The sequence below is a fragment of the Urocampus carinirostris genome, chromosome 1 (assembly GCF_059441175.1).
Source record: "Urocampus carinirostris isolate Australia breed hairy pipefish chromosome 1, RoL_Ucar_1.0, whole genome shotgun sequence".
NCBI lineage: Eukaryota > Metazoa > Chordata > Actinopteri > Syngnathiformes > Syngnathidae > Urocampus > Urocampus carinirostris.
In genome coordinates, this window is record NC_142349.1 from 71,038,950 (window position 1) to 71,061,521 (window position 22,572).

Genomic DNA, 22,572 nt, shown 5'->3' on the forward strand with positions numbered 1-22,572 from the left:
ACATATGGCCTTAAGTTGTTTGTCTTGACGCCTACATGTCTTCCTTGGCCTACCAGAAGGCTTGACTTTAACAGCCTTCCCATGCTGTTTGTACTTGGTCCGAATCTTCGATAAAGCTGTGAACAGCCCACATCTTTGGCAACCATACGAGTAGAGTTAACTTCTCCAAGAAGTTTGACGATCCTGTCTTTGGTCTCAAAGCCAGGATTGGAGCCATGATTCTTGCCAATCCACTTTGTACAGGAGCCTTCCAAGGTGTGAAAACTGTAGTAATTTAAATACACTCCCAGGAGTAGAAAATGGCCCCATGACTTACTCAAGTATATGTAACGGAGTAAATGTAACTGGTTACTACCTGCCTTTGTATATGAGTAGTGCTAACTGTAAATGAATGTTGTTTTTTTTCTTTTTCAGAAAGGGCCACGTGTAAATCCACCAAAATGGATAAACACCCTGAGGAACCACTCCGAGAAAATACACAGAAACTGACTGATTTCAGCAATATACACAGCAAAGGTGAGAGTTAAAGAAAGGAACATGTAATCTAAATCAAATCAAATTTAATATATTTGTAAAGCACTTTCAAGCAATAAATTGCCACTCAAAGTCCTGTAAAATAACATTTAGTGTACAATAAAACCATAAAATCCCTTTTTCTATTTCCACCCAACAAGTATTATTACTTATTACTAGTAGCATTACTGTAATAGTATTTTCGTAATATTTCTATAGTATTCTTTTTGTGTTCCGAATGAAAGCAAAAAAATATATGAGGTCCCTGTTTTTAGGCACTGAAGTTATATACTATTTTATACACTTTTATCTTACATAAAGTCAAATATACTTGTTCTAAAATCTGACTTCAGTGTTTGAGGGCAAACTCTGAGAGGTGGCTGTCGTAAAAACTCCTGTGCTTTAGAATGTGTCTTTGTTTTCTGTTTGTTTGGATAACAATGACTTATCACCTCGCCTGGGGGCAAGGGCGATGACCTATCACCCTTCTCCCAATGCTTCGAAGGACGATTGGGATAATTGATTCAACACGGCATGGACCAATCAGCCAGAGGCTTGGTCATGGGGCGTAAACATTCCATCGGCATGAATTATAACAGAGGAGCCCCCGGACTCATGTCGTCCTGTCTCCTGCACGCGATTGTAATTGGCCCAGACAGAGACCTGATTTGTTCAACGATGTGATTCGGCGAAATAAATTAATATGTGGACTATACTCGGCTCAATAACTTCTCCGGCTACTGGACATGCTCCAACTGTAAGGGTTTGGACAAGAAACGTGAAGTGTCTTGAAATCTGATTGCAGTTTAGAAAATGTTAAAACCTTACAGCACTAAATTTGATATTTAGTTTTGTTGTCATTTTCTAGTATTTTTGTTGTATTTCTGCAGTAGTATGTTCATGTAGACACACAAAAAGGTAATAGGGACAAAGCAGGCACCAAAAAACATGTCATTATATTCTATCGTTAGAATATTTTGACCACTTTCGTGTGGAGGGATGGATTACAAAGCCTGCTGGGCTGCATCTGGCCCGCGGGCCACAGTTTGCTCATCCATGATCTCGAAATGACCAATTGAAGTTGCAGGAATTTATTTCTGCAATGGACATGGCGTTAGAAATAAGGTTGCATGGACAGGTGCTGGAAGAAGTTGAAAGCTCTAGGTACTTGGGTTGTGATGTGGCTGCAGTGGGTGGAATGGAGTGCGAGGTAATGCACGGAGTGAATCGAGGAAGCAAGGTTTTGAGTGCTCTGAGGAGAGTGATGAGAAACAAGAGTATGGAGAGGATGGATGAGGAGCGAATGTTGAGGAGGATCTACAGAGCAGAAGTAAATGGAAGGAGACCAAGAGGAAGGCTGGGATTGACGTGGATGGATGGTGTTATGAGTGGACTGCAGGAAAGAGGTCCAAATGTAGAGGAAGTTAGAGTTCTTGTTGGTGATAGGAATGAGTGGAGAGGTGTTGTAAAAGGATAGTGGGATGTTTGGACGTGTTCTAAGGGATGGGCAGGGCACATGTATGATGCGGTAGGGGTAAACCAGTGAAAGCGGTCGGGCCCTGCTGTTGAACAGAAGTGTGTTGTGTCACCCTGACCCGAGTGACATGGCCGCTTTCTGGTGTCCCTTTTCATCTGGAGGGACAAAAGCATGACCAACTTGGGTGCCGAGGTGCCTAACTTGTTTGGGTGTTTGGGCATTTGGGTTGGCCATGGTCCAAATAAATTTGTGTGTGTTTTCTGCTACTTTTTCCTTTTCTTTGTTTTTGTATACGTGTTAGTCTTGCTGTCGGTCACCCCTCTTGAGGGATATGACCAAGGTAGGTAGGTAGATAGCTAGATAGCTAGACGGACGGACGGACGGACGGACGGACGGACGGACGGACGGACGGACGGACGGACGGACGGACGGACGGACGGACAGACAGACAGACAGACAGACAGACAGACAGACAGACAGACAGACAGACAGATAGATAGATAGATAGATAGATAGATAGATAAGTTCAATAAATAAATAGAGCTGTTTTAATTACTGCAAGCGTGTTATTATGTGTGTCTATGCAAATAGACCTTCTGCCAACTTCAGGAGGAGAAGGCCTCACAAAGGAATTCTTGCAGGAGGTCATCAATTTATTAATGGATTACATCTGTAAGACGTATCAGAAAAGTTCTAAGGTACTTCACTTCTCTGGACCACAAATCCAGTTACCGGGCAACCGACTTAATCCAGATCAACGCCTAACGTGTTTTAGGTTTTGGATTTCCACCACCCTCACCAACTCAAAGAAGGAATAGAAGGCTTTAGTCTGGACCTGCCTGAAAAACCAGAGACTCTTGAGCAGATATTAGTGGATTGTCGGGACACATTGAAATACGGAGTCAATACAGGTGTGGTTTTCGTTTTGTGTTTGTTCCAAACAGGAAGTATCTTGTCTTGTACGGATTCTTCTCCAAAAGTTGAATGTATCTTCTCATAAAATGTTCTCCCTTCTCAGGCCATCCTCGCTTCTTCAACCAGCTATTCTCAGGTCTGGATATCATTGGAGTAGCTGGTGAATGGCTGACATCCATTGCCAACACTAACTTGTAAGACTCTTGTTAACCTACCTGCCTACCCCGGTTTGAGACTGGGTGGAAACATGTTTTCCTGGAGAGAGATGGGCACCACCAGGCTGTACTTGCCCAAGACACACCACAGGAAATGGTGCCTCTACAGTCCAAGTGGTTAAGGGATCCAAACAACCCGTCTGTTTGTCAAATCAAGTCAAGTCATGTTTATTTGTGACGTCCTTAATCACAAAGAGTCTCAACGGGCTGTACAGATCAAAGACTATTGCAAACTACAGACTGTTATCGTCACGGGGGACCGGACCAGAACAGAGGCAGGGGGCAGGAAGGGAGAACTCAACTGTGTTGACGATCAAAACTTTTATTTAGCAAAATAAAAGTCGTCCAAAACTCCGGGACAAAACAGAACAAAAACAGGCTTTTACCCAAAACTTGAAAACAAAGGTTTCCTCCGAATAAAAAAAAACAGGACAGAGCAAAACAGAACGGAAAATGCAGACAGAAAATGCAATGAGCCAGCACCCGCAAAACCCAAAACCCCCCTTAAGAAGCAAACGCGCAAATTCGGCGATCTGCTTCAGCTGTTGCCCAGGGGGCGGGGCCAGCCGGTTGCCACGGCGACCATGCTGGACACGACAATTATGACATCATCCCCTGATCTAAAACCTACATGAGGGAAAATAATACACAGATATTGTCAACATAAAATCTAGGTTATTCATATGCTACAGAATAGAAATGTGTTTTAGGCTTAGATTTAAACATTTCTACTGAGGTTGCAGATCGAATCTCAGGGGGAAGAGCATCCAAATAGAAAATGGTTTTGAACCTGCGGATTTCTTCTTGGGTCTTGGGATCACTAGTAGACCAGCGTTTTCAGAGCAAAGGCTCCAGACTGGAACCTAAGGGCAAATTAAATCTGAAAGATATGAGGGAGCAAGTCCATGCATGATTTTGTATACTACCAACAGAACCTTCAAATCACATCTTAGGTTAACAGGAAGTCAATGCAGGTTAGCTCAAATCGGGGTCATGTGATCAAACTTTCTTGTCTTAGTTAAAAGCCTCGCTGCAGCATTTTGTACCAGCTGTTTCAATTTAGTCAGAATAACTAGTTTTCTAGTTTATTTTTGTACAATTAGTTGTCAAGTGGGGAAGCACGGCGGCGCAGTGGTTAGCGCATGTGCGGCACAGTTCTAAAGTCATAAGATCGAACCTCCTGTGTGGAGTTTGCATATTCTCTCCGTGCTTGCGTGGGTTTCCTCCAGGCACTCCGGTTTCCTCCCACATTCCAAAAACATGCATGTCAGGTTAATTGGCTGGTTCAAATTGTCCCTAGGTGTCTATTCTATTCGATTATATTCTATTCTATTCCATTCTAATTGGCCGGTTCAAATTATCCCTAGGTGTCTATTCTATTCTATTCTATTCTAATTGGCCGGTTCAAATTGTCCCTAGGTGTCTATTTTATTCTATTCTATTCTATTCTAATTGGCCGGTTCAATTTGTCCTTAGGTGTCTATTCTATTCTATTCTAATTGGCCGGTTCAAATTGTCCCTAGGTGTCTATTTTATTCTATTCTATTCTATTCTATTCTAATTGGCCGGTGCAAATTGTCCCTTAGTGTCTATTCTATTCTATTCTATTCTAATTGGCCGGTTCAAATTGTCCCTAGGTGTCTATTCTATTCTATTCTATTCTAATTGGCCGGTTCAAATTGTCCCTAGGTGTCTATTCTATTCTATTCTATTCTAATTGGCCGGTTCAAATTGTCCCTAGGTGTCTATTCTATTCTATTCTATTCTATTCTAATTGGCCGGTGCAAATTGTCCCTAGGTGTCTATTCTATTCTATTCTATTCTATTCTATTCTAATTGGCCGGTTCAAATTGTCCCTAGGTGTCTATTCTATTCTATTCTCATCTCATCTCATCTCATCAGCCGTACCGCTTATCCTCATTCGGGTCGCGGGGGGGCTTGGAGCCCATCCCAGCCATCTCCGGGCAGTGGGCAGGGGACACCCTGAACTGGTTGCCAGCCAATCGCAGGGCACACAGGGACAGACAATTCATTCGCTCATTCACACCTAGGGACAATTTGGACCGGCCAATTCACCTGAAATGCATGTTTTTGGAACGTGGGAGGAAACCGGAGTGCCCAGAGGAAACCCACGCAAGCACGGGGAGAACATACAAACTCCGCACAGGAAGTCTGGAGCTGGATTTGAACCCACGACAGGTTCCCATGACATGAACTGTGCCGCACAAGCGCTAACCACTGTGCCGCCGTGCTGCCCCTATTCTATTCTATTATATTCTATTCTATTCCATTCTAATTGGCCGGTTCAAATTATCCCTAGGTGTCTATTCTATTCTATTCTATTCTAATTGGCCGGTTCAAATTGTCCCTAGGTGTCTATTGTATTCTATTCTATTATATTCTATTCTATTCCATTCTAATTGGCCGGTTCAAATTATCCCTAGGTGTCTATTCTATTCTATTCTATTCTAATTGGCCGGTTCAAATTGTCCCTAGGTGTCTATTCTATTCTATTCTATTCTATTCTAATTGGCCGGTTCAAATTGTCCCTAGGTGTCTATTCTATTCTATTCTAATTGGCCGGTTTAATTTGTCCCTAGGTGTCTATTCTATTCTATTCTATTCTAATTGGCCGGTTCAAATTGTCCCTAGGTGTCTATTCTATTCTATTCTATTCTATTCTAATTGGCCGGTTCAAATTGTCCCTAGGTGTCTATTCTATTCTATTCTAATTGGCCGGTTTAATTTGTCCCTAGGTGTCTATTCTATTCTATTCTATTCTAATTGGCCAGTTCAAATTGTCCCTAGGTGTCTATTCCATTCTAATTGGCCGGTTCAAATTATCCCTAGGTGTCTATTCTATTCTATTCTATTCTATTCTATTCTATTCTAATTGGCCGGTTCAATTTGTCCTTAGGTGTCTATTCTATTCTATTCTATTCTATTCTAATTGGCCAGTTCAAATTGTCCCTAGGTGTCTATTGTATTCTATTCTGTTCCATTCTAATTGGCCGGTTCAAAATGTCCCTAGGTGTCTATTCTATTCTATTCTATTCTATTCTAATTGGCCGGTTCAAATTGTCCCTAGGTGTCTATTCTATTCTATTCTAATTGGCCGGTTTAATTTGTCCCTAGGTGTCTATTCTATTCTATTCTATTCTAATTGGCCAGTTCAAATTGTCCCTAGGTGTCTATTCCATTCTAATTGGCCGGTTCAAATTATCCCTAGGTGTCTATTCTATTCTATTCTATTCTATTCTATTCTATTCTAATTGGCCGGTTCAATTTGTCCTTAGGTGTCTATTCTATTCTATTCTATTCTATTCTAATTGGCCGGTTTAATTTGTCCCTAGGTGTCTATTCTATTCTATTCTATTCTAATTGGCCGGTTCAAATTATCCCTAGGTGTCTATTCTATTCTATTCTATTCTATTCTATTCTATTCTAATTGGCCGGTTCAATTTGTCCTTAGGTGTCTATTCTATTCTATTCTATTCCATTCTAATTGGCCGGTTCAAATTATCCCTAGGTGTCTATTCTATTCTATTCTATTCTATTCTATTCTAATTGGCCGGTTCAATTTGTCCTTAGGTGTCTATTCTATTCTATTCTATTCTATTCTAATTGGCCGGTTTAATTTGTCCCTAGGTGTCTATTCTATTCTATTCTAATTGGCCGGTTTAATTTGTCCCTAGGTGTCTATTCTATTCTATTCTATTCTAATTGGCCAGTTCAAATTGTCCCTAGGTGTCTATTCCATTCTAATTGGCCGGTTCAATTTGTCCTTAGGTGTCTATTCTATTCTATTCTATTCTATTCTAATTGGCCAGTTCAAATTGTCCCTAGGTGTCTGTCCCCGTGTGCCCTGCGATTGGCTGGCAACCAGTTCAGGGTGTCCCCTGCCCACTGCCCTAAGACAGCTGAGATGGGCTCCAGCACCCCCGCGACCCTACTGAGGATAAGCGGTACAGATAATGGGTGGATGGATGGACGGATGTTTCAATTCTGTTTTTTTATCGTCTCGGTCATAAATTTGATTCCGAAAGTCTTGAAATTAAATTGCCTTAAACTGCAGGAACTATGGATAAGTACTGTACCTAAAAAAAGCATGTTTACCAGGTTTACCTACGAGTTGGCCCCAGTTTTCATTCTAATGGAAGACGTTCTACTAAAAAAAATGTACACGTTTGTAAGATGGGGCGACGATGAGGGAGATGGCATCTTTTCACCAGGTAAAGACAACAGATTCTTGTATTTTGTTTTCAAGGACTGTACATGAAGTTGAATGACTCGAAATACCGTTTTTCCCGAAGGAGGCTCAATCTCCAACCTGTACAGTATGCAGGTTGCCAGATTTTACTTCTACCCAGAAGTGAAAACAAGAGGAATGGCTGCCCTACCCCACTTAGCCCTCTTCACTTCCGAACATGTAATTAACATTCCCTTTGTATCTTATTTGGATTTGTTAACTGCGTATTTGAATGCATTACACAAAACTGTAAGGACCAGGACGGAAACAGAACCCACTCGCATAACGTTTACCACAAGTTTTATTGAAGGAACGAGGAAGGGCTGCACCCACGATCCGGTGTTTGCTCTCGTACTCGGCTCGTGATCCGAACACGGAAGTGGATCTTCTGTGGCGAGCGATGGCGATGTCGGGGACGGAAAAAACGGGTCGGTAGCCGGGACAGGATTGCAAAAACATAGTCGGGGTCGGAAGCGAGTCGTAGGCCAGAACGGGAGAGCAGACATGATCGGGGTCGGAAACGAGTCGTAAGCCAACACGGAAGAGCAGACGTGATCGGGATCAGAACGGGTTGTAGTCGGACACAAACGGGAGCAAAACGAGACAGGCGGGGTCAGGGTCGAAAAAAGGCTTGCCTTGAACACACGGAGATTCGCAGACGGACTGACTAAAGGGGATTGACAGGACAGGGTTTAAATAGTGGGGAAGCCAATCAGTCAACAAGCTGCAGCCGGCGCCACACGGGCGGGGCCAATTGGGCACCATGGCAACCGTGACATAAACACGATACGGACGCCAGGCAGTATCCAATGAGAGATGAAGGAGCAGAGGTGGGCAGAGTAGCCAAGAATGTTACTCAGGTAAAAGTACTGTTACTTCAGAATAATATTACTCAAGCAGCCCCAGACCATCACACTCCCACCACCATACTTTACTTTTTGCGTTTCGTGCCTTTTGTCAAATGCTCTGCCATTTTACACAATGGTTTTTGTTTTCTGTTTCTGGTTTGGATATTTTGTCCTTGAAACCACTTTTTAATGTTGTTACTTTGTTCCTGTGTTTTGCTATTAAACATCAAATATTTTAACACGCCAGAGGTTGTCAAGGTGTTGCCATTGTCACGTCAGGTTTGGTTTTTGTTTCTGGTTTGGATATTTTGTTGTTCTTGAGACCGCTTTTTGTTGTTGTTACTTTGTTCCTGTGTTTTGCTATCAAATATTAAGAAAACATTAGCATGCCAAAGGTTGTTGCCCTTGTCTCGTCAGGTTTGGTTTTGTTTTTTTTTGTTTCTGGTTTGGATATTTTGTTCTTGAAACCACTTTTTAATGTTGTTACTTTGTTCCTGTGTTTTGCAACTAAACATCAAATATTTTAACACGCCAGAGGTTGTCAAGGTGTTGCCAATGTCTCATCAGGTTTGGTTGTTGTTTCTGGTTTGGATATTTTGTTCTTGAAACCACTTTTCAATGTTGTTACTTTGTTCCTGTGTTTTGCTTTTAAACATCAAATATTTTAACACGCCAGAGGTGGTCAAGGTGTTGCCATTGTCACGTCAGGTTCGGTTTTTGTTTCTGGTTTGGATATTTTGTTGTTCTTGAGACCGCTTTTTGTTGTTGTTACTTTGTTCCTGTGTTTTGCTATTAAATATTAAGAAAAAATTAGCATGCCAAAGGTTGTTGCCCTTGTCTCGTCAGGTTTGGTTTTGTTTTTTTTGTTTCTGGTTTAGATATTTTGTTCTTGAAACCACTTTTTAATGTTGTTACTTTGTTCCTGTGTTTTGCAACTAAACATCAAATATTTTAACACGCCAGAGGTTGTCAAGGTGTTGCCAATGTCTCATCAGGTTTGGTTGTTGTTTCTGGTTTGGATATTTTGTTGTTCTTGAGACCGCTTTTTGTTGTTGTTACTTTGTTCCTGTGTTTTGCTATTAAATATTAAGAAAAAATTAGCATGCCAAAGGTTGTTGCCCTTGTCTCGTCAGGTTTGTTTTTTGTTTTTTTTGTTTCTGGTTTGGATATTTTGTTCTTGAAACCACTTTTTAATGTTGTTACTTTGTTCCTGTGTTTTGCAACTAAACATCAAATATTCGAACACGTCAGAGGTTGTCAAGGTGTTGCCAATGTCTCATCAGGTTTGGTTGTTGTTTCTGGTTTGGATATTTTGTTCTTGAAACCACTTTTTAATGTTGTTACTTTGTTCCTGTGTTTTGCTTTTAAACATCAAATATTTTAACACGCCAGAGGTGGTCAAGGTGTTGCCATTGTCACGTCAGGTTCGGTTTTTGTTTCTGGTTTGGATATTTTAATAATAATAATAATTGTTCTTGAGACCGCTTTTTGTTGTTGTTACTTTGTTCCTGTGTTTTGCTATTAAATATTAAGAAAACATTGGCATGCCAAAGGTTGTTGCCCTTGTCTCGTCAGGTTTGTTTTTGTTTTTTTTTTGTTTCTGGTTTGGATATTTTGTTCTTGAAACCACTTTTTAATGTTGTTACTTTGTTCCTGTGTTTTGCAACTAAACATCAAATATTTTAACACGCCAGAGGTTGTCAAGGTGTTGCCAATGTCTCATCAGGTTTGGTTGTTGTTTCTGGTTTGGATATTTTGTTCTTGAAACCACTTTTCAATGTTGTTACTTTGTTCCTGTGTTTTGCTTTTAAACATCAAATATTTTAACACGCCAGAGGTGGTCAAGGTGTTGCCATTGTCACGTCAGGTTCGGTTTTTGTTTCTGGTTTGGATATTTTGTTGTTCTTGAGACCGCTTTTTGTTGTTGTTACTTTGTTCCTGTGTTTTGCTATTAAATATTAAGAAAACATTAGCATGCCAAAGGTTGTTGCCCTTGTCTCGTCAGGTTTTGTTTTTTGTTTTTTTTGTTTCTGGTTTGGAAATTTTGTTCTTGAAACCACTTTTTAATGTTGTTACTTTGTTCCTGTGTTTTGCAACTAAACAGCAAATATTTTAACACGCCAGAGGTTGTCAAGGTGTTGCCAATGTCTCATCAGGTTTGGTTGTTGTTTCTGGTTTGGATATTTTGTTCTTGAAACCACTTTTTAATGTTGTTACTTTGTTCCTGTGTTTTGCTTTTAAACATCAAATATTTTAACACGCCAGAGGTGGTCAAGGTGTTGCCATTGTCACGTCAGGTTCGGTTTTTGTTTCTGGTTTGGATATTTTGTTGTTCTTGAGACCGCTTTTTGTTGTTGTTACTTTGTTCCTGTGTTTTGCTATTAAATATTAAGAAAAAATTAGCATGCCAAAGGTTGTTGCCCTTGTCTCGTCAGGTTTTTTTTTTGTTTTTTTTGTTTCTGGTTTGGATATTTTGTTCTTGAAACCACTTTTTAATGTTGTTACTTTGTTCCTGTGTTTTGCTTTTAAACATCAAATATTTTAACACGCCAGAGGTGGTCAAGGTGTTGCCATTGTCACGTCAGGTTCGGTTTTTGTTTCTGGTTTGGATATTTTGTTGTTCTTGAGACCGCTTTTTGTTGTTGTTACTTTGTTCCTGTGTTTTGCTATTAAATATTAAGAAAAAATTAGCATGCCAAAGGTTGTTGCCCTTGTCTCGTCAGGTTTGTTTTTTGTTTTTTTTGTTTCTGGTTTGGATATTTTGTTCTTGAAACCACTTTTTAATGTTGTTACTTTGTTCCTGTGTTTTGCAACTAAACATCAAATATTCGAACACGTCAGAGGTTGTCAAGGTGTTGCCAATGTCTCATCAGGTTTGGTTGTTGTTTCTGGTTTGGATATTTTGTTCTTGAAACCACTTTTTAATGTTGTTACTTTGTTCCTGTGTTTTGCAACTAAACATCAAATATTCGAACACGTCAGAGGTTGTCAAGGTGTTGCCAATGTCTCATCAGGTTTGGTTGTTGTTTCTGGTTTGGATATTTTGTTCTTGAAACCACTTTTTAATGTTGTTACTTTGTTCCTGTGTTTTGCAACTAAACATCAAATATTCGAACACGTCAGAGGTTGTCAAGGTGTTGCCATTGTCTCTGGCCCACATGAGAGTATTTTTTCCGCCCTGCAGCTAAAATGAGTTTTAAACCCTTGTTATAGAACAACCCCCCCCCCCCCCCCCCCCCCCCCCCTCAATTTTACTACATTGTGCATTTATTAAGAAAATAATATAGAGATTTTTTTTTAACTTTTAGCATTCAGTTGCCGGGTGTAAGTACAGAAAACGATTGCTTTCTTTCAACCGCCGAATAAAAAACAGCATTGTGTTTTGGAGTCAGACTGTGTTTTTTGTCCCCACAGAGTCACTATTCAATCAAGAAGTCTGCTGCCGTTCTGGGTCTGGGCATTGAAAATGTCTTCACAGTGAAATGTGATGAAAGGTATGTTACGTGAGCAAACTGTGCGTCTTTGTTTCCAGTCCATTATAATACACGACAGCGCAGACGTTTGCTCACCTGTGCCATCTCTGTGAATGGTTAACTTAAGCACATTTGTGATTTTTTTTTCTGCAATACCTTCATACTTGAATAACAGTGAGTAAAAAAGGAATGTGGTCACTTGTCCTTATATGGTGTTTAAGGAAGCAAAATTCGAGTTACTCATCGACTCCAGGTCTAATGGAGCTCACCGGATTGTTTCACTGGTCTTACAGGAATCGTAAAATACCTACCGTATTTTCCGCACTATAAGGCGCACATAAAATCTGATTTTTTTTTTAAAAAGCTGACTATGCGCCTTATAATCCGGTGCGCCTTATATATGGATCAATATTGAATTGCAAGGTCTTGCAACTAAGAGAAGCAGCCACCGACTCCATTTTTCGCGTAGAAGAAGAAGTGCGCTGTGAATACTGAGAAATATTAAACAACGATTCTCTTTTATTTGTGCGTTTGTATAAAGACCCTGAAATGGCTCTTATTAAGAGACACACTTACAACGCAGAGTTTAAACTCAAGGCGATCAGTCACGCAGTAGAACACGGAAATAGAGCAGCAGCGAGAGAGTTCAACATTAATGAATCGATGGTGCGGAAGTGGAGGAAGCATGAGGATAAGCTGCGCCAAGTAAGGAAGACTAAACAAAGTTTCTGTGGCAATAAAGCGAGATGTCCACAGTTTGGGGACACACTTGAACAGTGGGTTGTTGAACAAAGAGCAGCAAGTAGAAGTGTCAGTACAATAACTATTCGATTGAAGGCAACAGCGCTGGCACGGGAACTTAACATTAAAGATTTCAGAGGTGGTCCTACTTGGTGTGTGTTTACGTTTTACATTTTACAGTTATTATGTCCAGACTTCCTGTGCGGAGTTTGTATGTTCTCCCCGTGCTTGCGTGGGTTTCCTCCGGGCACTCCAGTTTCCTCCCACATTCCAAAAACATGCATTTCAGGTGAATTGGCCGGTCCAAATTGTCCCTAGGTGTGAATTAGCGAGTGAGTTGTCTGTCCCCGTGTGCCCTGCGATTGGCTGGCAACCAGTTCAGGGTGTCCCCTGCCCACTGCCCGATGATTGCTGGGATGGGCTCCAGCACTCCCGCGACCCTACTGAGGATAATCGGTGTAGCTGATGAGATGAGATGAGATGTTATTGCTTTATTGTTATTGTTTTGCACTTGTTGTTTTTGCACATTACGAGTGTCACTATATTGCGATTGCACTAACGTTTAATTTACCATAACAGTATCAGACGGTTTTTTGCGTGTTGACTAAATGGAGGAAAAGTAAAATGTTATGCTTTGCTGTTGTTCAAAGATGTTAAAGATGTGTCACGAAAATGCTTTACCTCAGAGAAAATAATAAAACAGCTATTTATTCATTTTGGGAGTTAATGGAGTTGTGGAAAGCTTGTTTGTTATCTATTGATAAAGTTTGACTGACATATCTGACTGTTTTGTTGACATTCCCTGTAGCGCGGCACCATCCAATGGTTGCATAACGTAACTACATCCTCTACTGTAGTCAAGTCACATTTATTTATATCGCCCTTAATCACAAAAAATGTCTCGAAGGACTGCACAGGATTACAATTACCTGATCTTAAACCAGCATGCACTTATAGCGCCTTATAATGCGGTGCGCCTTATGTATGGAAAACGTTTTAAAATATATCATTCATTGAAGGTGCGCCTTATAACACGGTGCGCCTTATAGTGTGGAAAATACGGTAATTTTAAAATTAAGCACAGAATGTGTAGTGCTAACCCACACAATCATGCAGATATGTTGCAAAATATTCCACGTGCCGGGGAATTCTGAAAAATTTAATCTCAAAGTTGACCGATTTTGCATATATTCTTCAGAGTTGTGACATCACCAAACAAAAATGAGACTCTTAACAATGGCGGGATGCGTTGAATATATGACACATGTCCAAAACAGACGGCAATCGTAGAAAATTTGATTTCATACCACTAATTTTTTCACTTACCGTGCCGTTTGGGGACTATGACTTTTTTTAATCATGTTGTGCGCATCAATCTGTAAAAGCTACGTGAGGTAGGTTCACCTGCCGCCGCTATAATGTATTTTTCCTTTTTTTGCTTTCACCACCATTTAAGTAGGCACTCATGGCTTTTCCTTTGTGTTTTTCACCGCATGTCTTGCAGTTGGTTAGCCTCGTGGGCCAGCTGGATACCCTGCCTTGTTCATTGCTTTTTTTTCCCCTGACTTGGTTCATGTTTCTTTTCGCATCAGTTTTTCGATGTTCGTTCTCTGGTAGTCTGGCTGCTTACTGCATGTCTTCGATTAGCCAGCTACACATTTTTCTGCAGATCGGTCTCGGTAAGCCTATCGTGATTATTTCGCTTATTACTAAATAGGGTTGTGATTGTTGCCGTGGCCATTCTTGTTGTTGGTTCCTTGGCTGCTTACTACATGTCTTTGTTTGGCCGGTTTCATGTTTTTCTGCCAATCGATCCCGGTTAGCCCTGTTTAGCAGCCGGATTTTATTTCATTAGTAATTCCACAAATTGTACTCCATTGAAAAACGGCCGAATTAGTCGAATTAGGGTCGGTGTCTCTGGGAAGCCTTCTCTCTCAAGTCCTCTTGGCCCATGTCTTTCCGCAAGATGGTGTGCCGGCTCCTCCCATGGGCGTGCCAATGAAGTCCAACGTGGGCTCTACCACCTTGCTGTGATGTCTGGAAAACTCAAAACAGCGGAGAGCGTTTCTCCAAACAATGCCTGCCGTCCTCCGTCTTTCTGCGTCATCAGATGTGCTGATTATCTCATCAGTCTTACGTCCCGTTTCCGCCATTCCTGTAAACAATATTTCCCACCAGGGTGCCCTGAACTTTCACTGCTCATTGAACTCAAGCCTACTCGCTGAAAATATTCATTGCACTCAATAAATGTAACTTGTATTCAATCGTATAAAATCCTTTATAGTCAAATGTATAAATCCTTCAACACGTAAATCAAAATCGTGACTGGTTTGTTCGGGTGTCGGTGTTACGCTGATGTTACAGCTCAGGAAGTCTTCAAAATGCATGATCTCGGAAATTCATTGCAATACATCGATCAAATATTATAAATAGTATGCAAAAAAACATGTACTATTGCTCACATTCTGCATGTTTAAAAATTAGGGTTTTCTTTTCAGGTTTTGGCTGGCTTTGCATTTTTGTTATCTTATTCATTCATTTGGAATCGTTTTTTATAAAAATTGAGAAAAAAAAAAACATCAGGGAGCTATCCAGAATTTGATTACCGTATTTTCCGCACTATAAGGCGCACCTAAAAGCCTTTATTTTTTTCAAAAGCTGACCATGCGCCTTATAATACAGTGCGCCTTATATATGGATCAATATTAGTCTTGCAACTAAGGCAAGCAGCCGCCGACTAGATTTTCCCCCGAAGGCGAAGTAGTCTGCGGTGTATGCTGGGATATATATCCGGGCGTTTCATTTCCTAACCAATGTGTCAATCATCATTTGAATCAGTCACTACTGGCTAAAGTTATTCGGAGGTAAAGGAGGCGGATCCTTTTTATCATTTACAGGCTCGCATTGGCTAAAGGTGCGGAACAAAGCCTGCAATTGGCCGAAAAAGATGAATGCGAATCACCCGGCATAGAGAAAACATATTTTTACTACTCTGTATTTGTAAATATTTGACTCTCCTGGATTTACTACACTCACGGTTGTAAGAAGACCATGGTTACGTCTCATTATTGAACGTGATGGCTGCAAGAGAACTTAGGTGAGCTATGCGGCTTTATATTATCCCGGTATCTTGTTTTAGAACGATCTTGATGTTTCTGTGATGAGTCTATTTTTAAACTAAATTCAATTCAAAGCGTTTATTGTCAAAATCACAGTAAGGAACCCCGTTTCCCTGCACAATAAAATTCTTACTTTGCTGTCCACACAGTTGCCAGCAAAAAATCAAATGGAAACTAAGAAATGTTTGTCATTTCTTGAATCCCAAGACACGTATTTGCTTCTTTGCAAGCTTTGGGAATGTTAAGGGGGTAAGAAGTTGGACTGAACTGACTGTTTTGTCGACGTTCCCATTGTAGCGCCTTATAATCCGGTGCGCCTTATGTACGGAAAATATAGATAGATAGATACTTTATTCATCCCCTAAGGGAAATTCACATTTCCAGCAGCATCCCTGAGCTGAGAACAGTACAATAATAAAGCCAAAAGAATACAATATACAAATACCCAGTGTGACGTGCAAATGCCCACTGTAGCGTGTTCTATAGAGTAACTAAATAGTGCTACACAGAATACATATTGCAGTAAGATTCGGTAATATCCAATGTAGGTGGTGTGGTTTAATGTGGGCCTTTACTCTGCCGGGTGGAGTTAAAGAGCCTCATGGCATGAGGAAGAAAAGATCTCTTCAGTCTGTCCGTAGTACAAGACAGTGACAGCAGTCTGTCGCTGAAACTGCTCTTCTGTCTGGAGATAATGCTATGTAGTGGATGCGATGGATTGTCCATGATTGACCTCAGCTTTTTCAGTGCTCGTCTCTCAGCTACTGTTGTTAGGCTGTCCAGCTCTTTGCCCACAACAGAGCTCGCTTTCCTAGCCAGTTATATAGGACCAAATACTATTTTTTGGGGGTGCGCCCTATAACCCGGTGCGCCTTATAGTGCGGAAAATACGGTATTTTTACAGCATTAACACTTCTCATGGGGGCTTTTTTTTTAGAGGGAAAATGATTCCAGAAGAACTGGAAGCTTCCATTCTTGCAGCTGAGGAAAAGGTAATGAATAGCTTCCAGACTTTACAGCTATGTGAGGGTTGGCACATCATGATTTGATGAAGCTTTGAATTCTTCTCCCCAGGGCATGGTTCCATTCTACGTGAATGCGACAGCTGGCACCACCGTATACGGGGCTTTTGATCCCCTCGTTGCAATCGCGGACATCTGTCAGAGACACACTTTATGGATGCATGTTGATGTATGACTCTTTCTCTTGCCTTAGGTTTCATCATGTTGTAAACAAAATGTGTGATTGAGTCCAAAAGCATCACTGGGTACGTTTACATGGAGGCAATAATCCGTTGGACACAGATTTGGTGTGGACAGAAGGGACGTGTCCCCACCAATATGATTTGATCACCTACGCAACGAGTTCCAAGACCTAATCTACACACTGAAGGATTTTATAGATTTGACTATAAAGGATTTTATACGATTGAATACAAGTTACATTTATTGAGGGCGATGAAGATTTTCTCAGAGTAGGCTGAAGTTCAATGACAGGTCACGCTGATCCGAATGCGGAATGTTTTGTCTAGTTCTGTTGATGAAATGAAATCTGCATTTATATAGCACTTTTCAAGTCAATGACTTCCCAAAGCGCTTTACAATGTGCTCCACATTTCCCAATAGCGGCCGTGGAGCCATGTAAGGCGCTAACCTGCTTATTGGGGGTATTAGGGGATCAGTGTCTTACCCAAGGACACTTCGACATGTAACACGGAGGAGCCGAGATTCGAACTGGGATCCCTTAATCCTAAAACGAGCGCTCTACCTCCTGAGCTACTGCCGCCCCGGACTCTGACGCAGGACGGCAGGCATCGTTTGGAGAAGTTGTTTTGTTTGGTCCAGACAGTGGGACGCTCTTCTCTGACATGGTGGGGCCCACGTGGGGGCTTCCCTGGCACGCCCATGGGCGGAGCCGGTACACCAGCTCACGGAAAAGACGTGGGCCGAGCGAAGGAAGCAGGAGAACGAGAGACGAGGCTTGACAGAGACTCGAGCTAATTCGGCCATATTCGATGGAGTTCACTTAGTTAAATTGATTAAGAAATTAAATCTGCTCCCGTGTGGAAATGCCGGTCTCTTGATCATTTTTCCATCAAGAAAAACGAGCGCGCATTGTTAGGTGAATGTAGGTTGTGTTTGGTAAATGGAGTCAGATAACTAATTTGAACAATTTGTTAAACGGTACATTTTGATATTTAAATTCCTAAAAACACTTACAATTGATTTTTCGATTCGTGCAGAAGAATTGTTGACATGCCTAGAGACAAATGGATAACCTTGTATACATGGCAATTGCAATGTGTCTGATTTTATGAATGATTCAGATAATAAATCATTTGATTACAAAGCACTACTCTGGACAACCAAGGTCACTCTTCAGAGAAAACAGTGATAGCAATAAAAGCAAATTAAAACAGACAATACAAAAAAGGTGAGGAATCATGTGATGCAGTTTCTGATTAAGTCAGAAAAGGGTGGGTTTTAAGTCGGCATTGGAAGATGGACAGGGTAGCGGAGTTATGGAGGCCAATAGGTAGTGCGTTCCAGAGCTGGGTAGGGGATAAAACCAGATTCTTGACCTGAGGTGAGGAAAGGACTAGGGAGCTGTCGATTAAGAGAGTCAAGGGGTCAACTTTAGTTGGGTTGCATTTGGTGCCAACGAGAATAGATTTAGTTTTATTGCGGTTTAGTTTTAAAATGTTGGTGGTAAACAATGTTGGGAGTGTTGGATAGGGGACTGAGGATAGAACCCTGGGGCACACCCGTGATAACTGGAGAGGGGTCAGAAGAGAAGGACTTGAGATATATGATCGGAGAACGGGCTGTGAGGAAGAAATGGGAACTCTTGCAGGGCGGTGTGGCTGATGCTAATTGAGTACTGAGGAGGGTTGGGTCAGGAATTGAATCAGGAAAAATGAGATTAGATTAAACGATCTTAATTTTTGACTTGTAAGCTTATGTCCCAAATGAAGTAGTTTGGAAATTTTAATTCTAAGAAAGCATTTTATTTAATACCGTACATCTGAAATGTGTACAACTGCATCCACACTTAAAATTTTGTGGTTAGTACCTAACTTTTTCTCTCCTTCCAGGCATCTTGGGGTGGAGGGTTGCTTTTGTCAGACAGACACAGAATGACGTTGGAGGGCATTGAAAGGTAGCTTCACAAAATGTAACCTAAAGTACAGTGGAACCTCGGTTCTCGACCGTAATCTGTTCCAGAACCCTGTTCGAAAAGCGATTTTTTTGAACACAGAAATCATTTTTCCCCATTACAAATAATGTAAATCGTTTTAATCCGTTCCAACACCCTGAACGTTTACCTTTGTTTACCTTTAAGACACAAATAACATAAATGTAACCCAAGCTAATCGTACGTTCGCGTTAGCGTAATCTTCCGTACGATAGATTACACTAACATGAACGTGTAAAAATTTAAAAAAGGATAAAGAAAAGAATTATGAATAGGATTTTTTACCTTTGTGGTGGTCAGCAGAAGGCGCAGATGGACGGTGAGAGGGATGGAGGAGGAAGGAAAATGATTGTTTGGAAGGACAATCCCCTTCCATAAAAACTTTGGGGAGCTCTTCTGTCTGAGGGGTGCTCACACGTTCAAATCTCTTTGCTACGGATGACTAGCTACAGGATGTTTCTCTTCAAATATCTATCCAATGACACTTGCTTCTGCCTTCTTTTTAGCACTTTTCGGAAGTGCTTCATGACAGTGTCATTAAAGTCATGATGACTCTGGCGGCTGCAGCTTCATCGGTGTGGTGAAATTCTGTAACTCGGCCCATTTGCTAAACATTTGTTAAATCTCGGACACCCCCCTAGTGTATTGGAGGTGCAATTGCACCGGAGAAAATTAAAAGGAGTAAAAAAAAATGTGATGAGAAACATGCACCCCGGCGTTCGAACTCCGATTTTTTGGGCCGACCAGCGAAGCAAGAATTTCTCGAAATTTTGGGTCGGACTCCGATTCGTTCGAACTGAGAGGCGTTCGAAAACCGAAGTTCCACTGTACATGCTTATTTCCTTGTACCGTATTTTCCGCACTATAGGGCGCACCGGGTTATAGGGCGCACCCCCAAAAATCAGTTTTTGGTCCTATATCTTCCATAGATAAGGCGCACCGGATTATAAGGCGCTACAATGGGAACGTGGACAAAACAGTCAGATGATTCAGTCATACTGATTACCCCCTTAACATTCCCAAAGCTTGCAAAGAAGCAAATACGTGTCGTAGACACGTGCGGATGCGGTGTCCGTACGATCATTCGGTTATTAAAGTCTTGGGATTCAAGAAATGCCAACCATTCCTTAGTTTCTATTTTCTTTTTCGCTCGCAACTTTACTGTGCATATGACAATAAACACTTAGAATTGAGTTGAATTCACTCAACTCATCACAGCAACATCAAGATCGTTCTAAAACAAGATACCGGGAAAATATAAAGCCGCACAACTCACCTAAGTTCTCACGTTCAATAATGATACGCAATCATGGTCTTCTTACAACCGTGAGTGTAGTAAATCCAGGAGAGTAAAATGTTTACAAATACAGACTAATGAAACATGTTTCTTTATGGCGTAGTTTAGCAAACTTGCTATTCAGTCATCTTTTTCGGCCAATTGCAGGGTTTGTTTCGGCCCTCTAGCCCATCCGAGGCTCCGAAAAACTTCAGCCAATAGCGATCGATTTAACGGATGATTGACACATCTTTTTCGGCCAATTTGAGGGTTTGTTTTGGCCCTCTAGCCTATCCGAGGCTCCGAATAACTTTAGCCAATAGCGATCGATTCAAATGATGATTGACACATTGGTTAGCCAATGAAACGCCTGTATATAAATCCCAGCATACACCGCGGACTACTCCACGTTCGGGGGAAAATCGAGTCGGCGGCTGTTGCGTAAGTTGCGAGACCTTGCGATTTAATATTGAGCCATATATAAGGCGCACTGTATTATAAGGCGCATGGTCAGCTTTTGAAAAAAATTAAGACTTTTAGGTGCGCTTTATAGTGCGGAAAATACGGTAAGTCCCCTGAAGGGGCTCCTTGTGCTTATGGGAAAGCATTTAGTAAGCAATTGGGTTGTTTTCCAGAGCGTGGTCAGTGACATGGAACCCCCACAAGATTATGTGCGTTCCCCTCCAGTGCTCAGCGATACTGATTAGGAAGAAGGTAAGATAGCTATTTGCATACATTGTACTGTATATTTATGTACAGTCGTATGCAAAAGTCTGGGCACCCATGATCATTTTCAAGAGTTTTTTTAAAAAATTCATAAGCTCATTGACCCTTGACCTAGATACACAGAAGCCAATCATGAGAAAGGGTATTTAAGGCGGCCAGTTGCAAGTTATTCTCCTTTTTTGCATCTTCTCTCAAGAGTGGCAACACGGGAGCCTCAGAACCACTGTCAAATAACCTGAAAACAAAGATTGTTCAACTCTATGGTTTAGGGGAAGGATACAAAAAGCTGGCTCAGAGTTTCAGCAGTCAGTTTCCATTGTGAGGAACGTAGTGGGGAAATGGAAGTTCACAGGCACAGTTCTAGTTAAGGCCCGGAGTGGCAGGCCAAGAAAAATCTCAGATAAGCAGAGGTGAAGGATGGTAACAACAGTCAAACTCAACCCACAAACCAGCTCCCAAGACCTACATCATGATCTTCCTGCAGATGGTGTCACTGCGCATCGTTCAACTATTCAGCGCACTTTGCACAAGGAGATGCTGTATGGGAGAGCAATGCGACAGAAGACTTTTCTGCGCACATGCCACAAACATTCGCTTGAGGTATGCTAAAGCACATGTGGACAAGCCAGCTTCATTTTGGAATAAGGTGCTGTGGACTGATGAAACTAAAATAGAGTTATTTGGACATCAGGGGCAAAGAAGAACACAGCATTCCAAGACAAACACTTGCTACCCACAGTAAAATTTGCTGGTGGTTCCATCATTCTGTGGGGCTGTGTGACCAGTGCAGGTACTGGCAATCTTGTTAAAGTTGAAGGTTGCATGGATTCCAGTCAGTACCAGCAGATTCTTGCAAACAATGTTCTAGAATCAGTGACAAAGATGAAGTTGCGCCAGGGCTGGATACGTCAACAAGACAACGACCCCAAACATTGCTCAAATTCTACTAAGGCATTCATGTAGAGGAACAAGTACAATGTTCTGGAATGGCCATCTCAGTCCCCGGAGCTGAATATTATTGAGAATCTGTGGTGTGATTTAAAGCGGGCTGTCCATGCTCGGAAATCATCAAACCTGACTGAAGTGGAGATCTTTTGTAAAGAAGAATGGGCAAAAATACCTTCAACCAGAATCCAGACCCTCATTGGAAGCCATAGGAAGCATTTAGAGGCTTTTATTTCTGCAAAAGGAGGATCTACTAAATATTGATGTCATTTTTCTGTTGGGGTGCTCAAATATGTACACCTGCCTAATTTTGTTTAAGCAATTATTGTACATTTTCTGTAAATCCTATAAACTTCATTTCACTTCTCAGCCATCATTGTGTTCGTCTGCTATATGATATATTTAACTGAAATTGCTGATCCGAACAATCAATGATTTATAAAGGAAATACTTGAAAATGATCAGGGGTGTTTAAATACATGCATACGACTGTATTTACTAGTCGAACCGGTGTGATACAGAGCCTCAAGTGGTCACATAGCCATCCTAACACATCTTCTTGGTTTCCCTCAAGGGTCTATTGCAAAAGTGCAACGAAATGGGAGCTCCGTACCTGTTTCAGAAAGACAAATTTTATGACGTGGGCTTCGACACTGGAGATAAAAGCATCCAGTGTGGGAGGCATGTGGATGTCTTCAAACTTTGGCTAATGTGGAAGGCAAAGGTATTGGAACACTGTTACCAAGGTCACTCCATTTTTAGGGATATTTCTTAGTGATCGCTGTAACAAGTCATGTTTATTTGTGACGCCCTTAATCACAAAGAGTCTCAAAGGGCTGCACAGATCAAAGACTATTGCAATCTACAGACTATTATGACA

At 41.3% G+C, this 22,572-nt stretch overlaps 1 protein-coding gene across 2 annotated transcripts in view; it reads left to right on the plus strand.

The window, feature by feature from the left end:
- gad3 (glutamate decarboxylase 3) overlaps positions 1-22,572 on the plus strand; it is a 40,921-nt gene that overhangs the window by 14,106 nt on the left and 4,243 nt on the right. For both annotated transcript variants that reach the window (XM_088320364.1, XM_088320365.1), the window contains exons 2-13: positions 415-516; positions 2,582-2,688; positions 2,766-2,901; positions 3,009-3,099; positions 7,240-7,352; positions 7,434-7,549; positions 11,632-11,711; positions 16,488-16,542; positions 16,625-16,741; positions 18,645-18,709; positions 20,657-20,735; positions 22,267-22,416. In XM_088320364.1, the coding sequence (XP_088176490.1) occupies positions 441-516; positions 2,582-2,688; positions 2,766-2,901; positions 3,009-3,099; positions 7,240-7,352; positions 7,434-7,549; positions 11,632-11,711; positions 16,488-16,542; positions 16,625-16,741; positions 18,645-18,709; positions 20,657-20,735; positions 22,267-22,416 (1,185 nt within the window). In that variant the 5' untranslated portion in view covers positions 415-440. The remainder of the gene's footprint in view (positions 1-414; positions 517-2,581; positions 2,689-2,765; positions 2,902-3,008; positions 3,100-7,239; positions 7,353-7,433; positions 7,550-11,631; positions 11,712-16,487; positions 16,543-16,624; positions 16,742-18,644; positions 18,710-20,656; positions 20,736-22,266; positions 22,417-22,572) is intronic.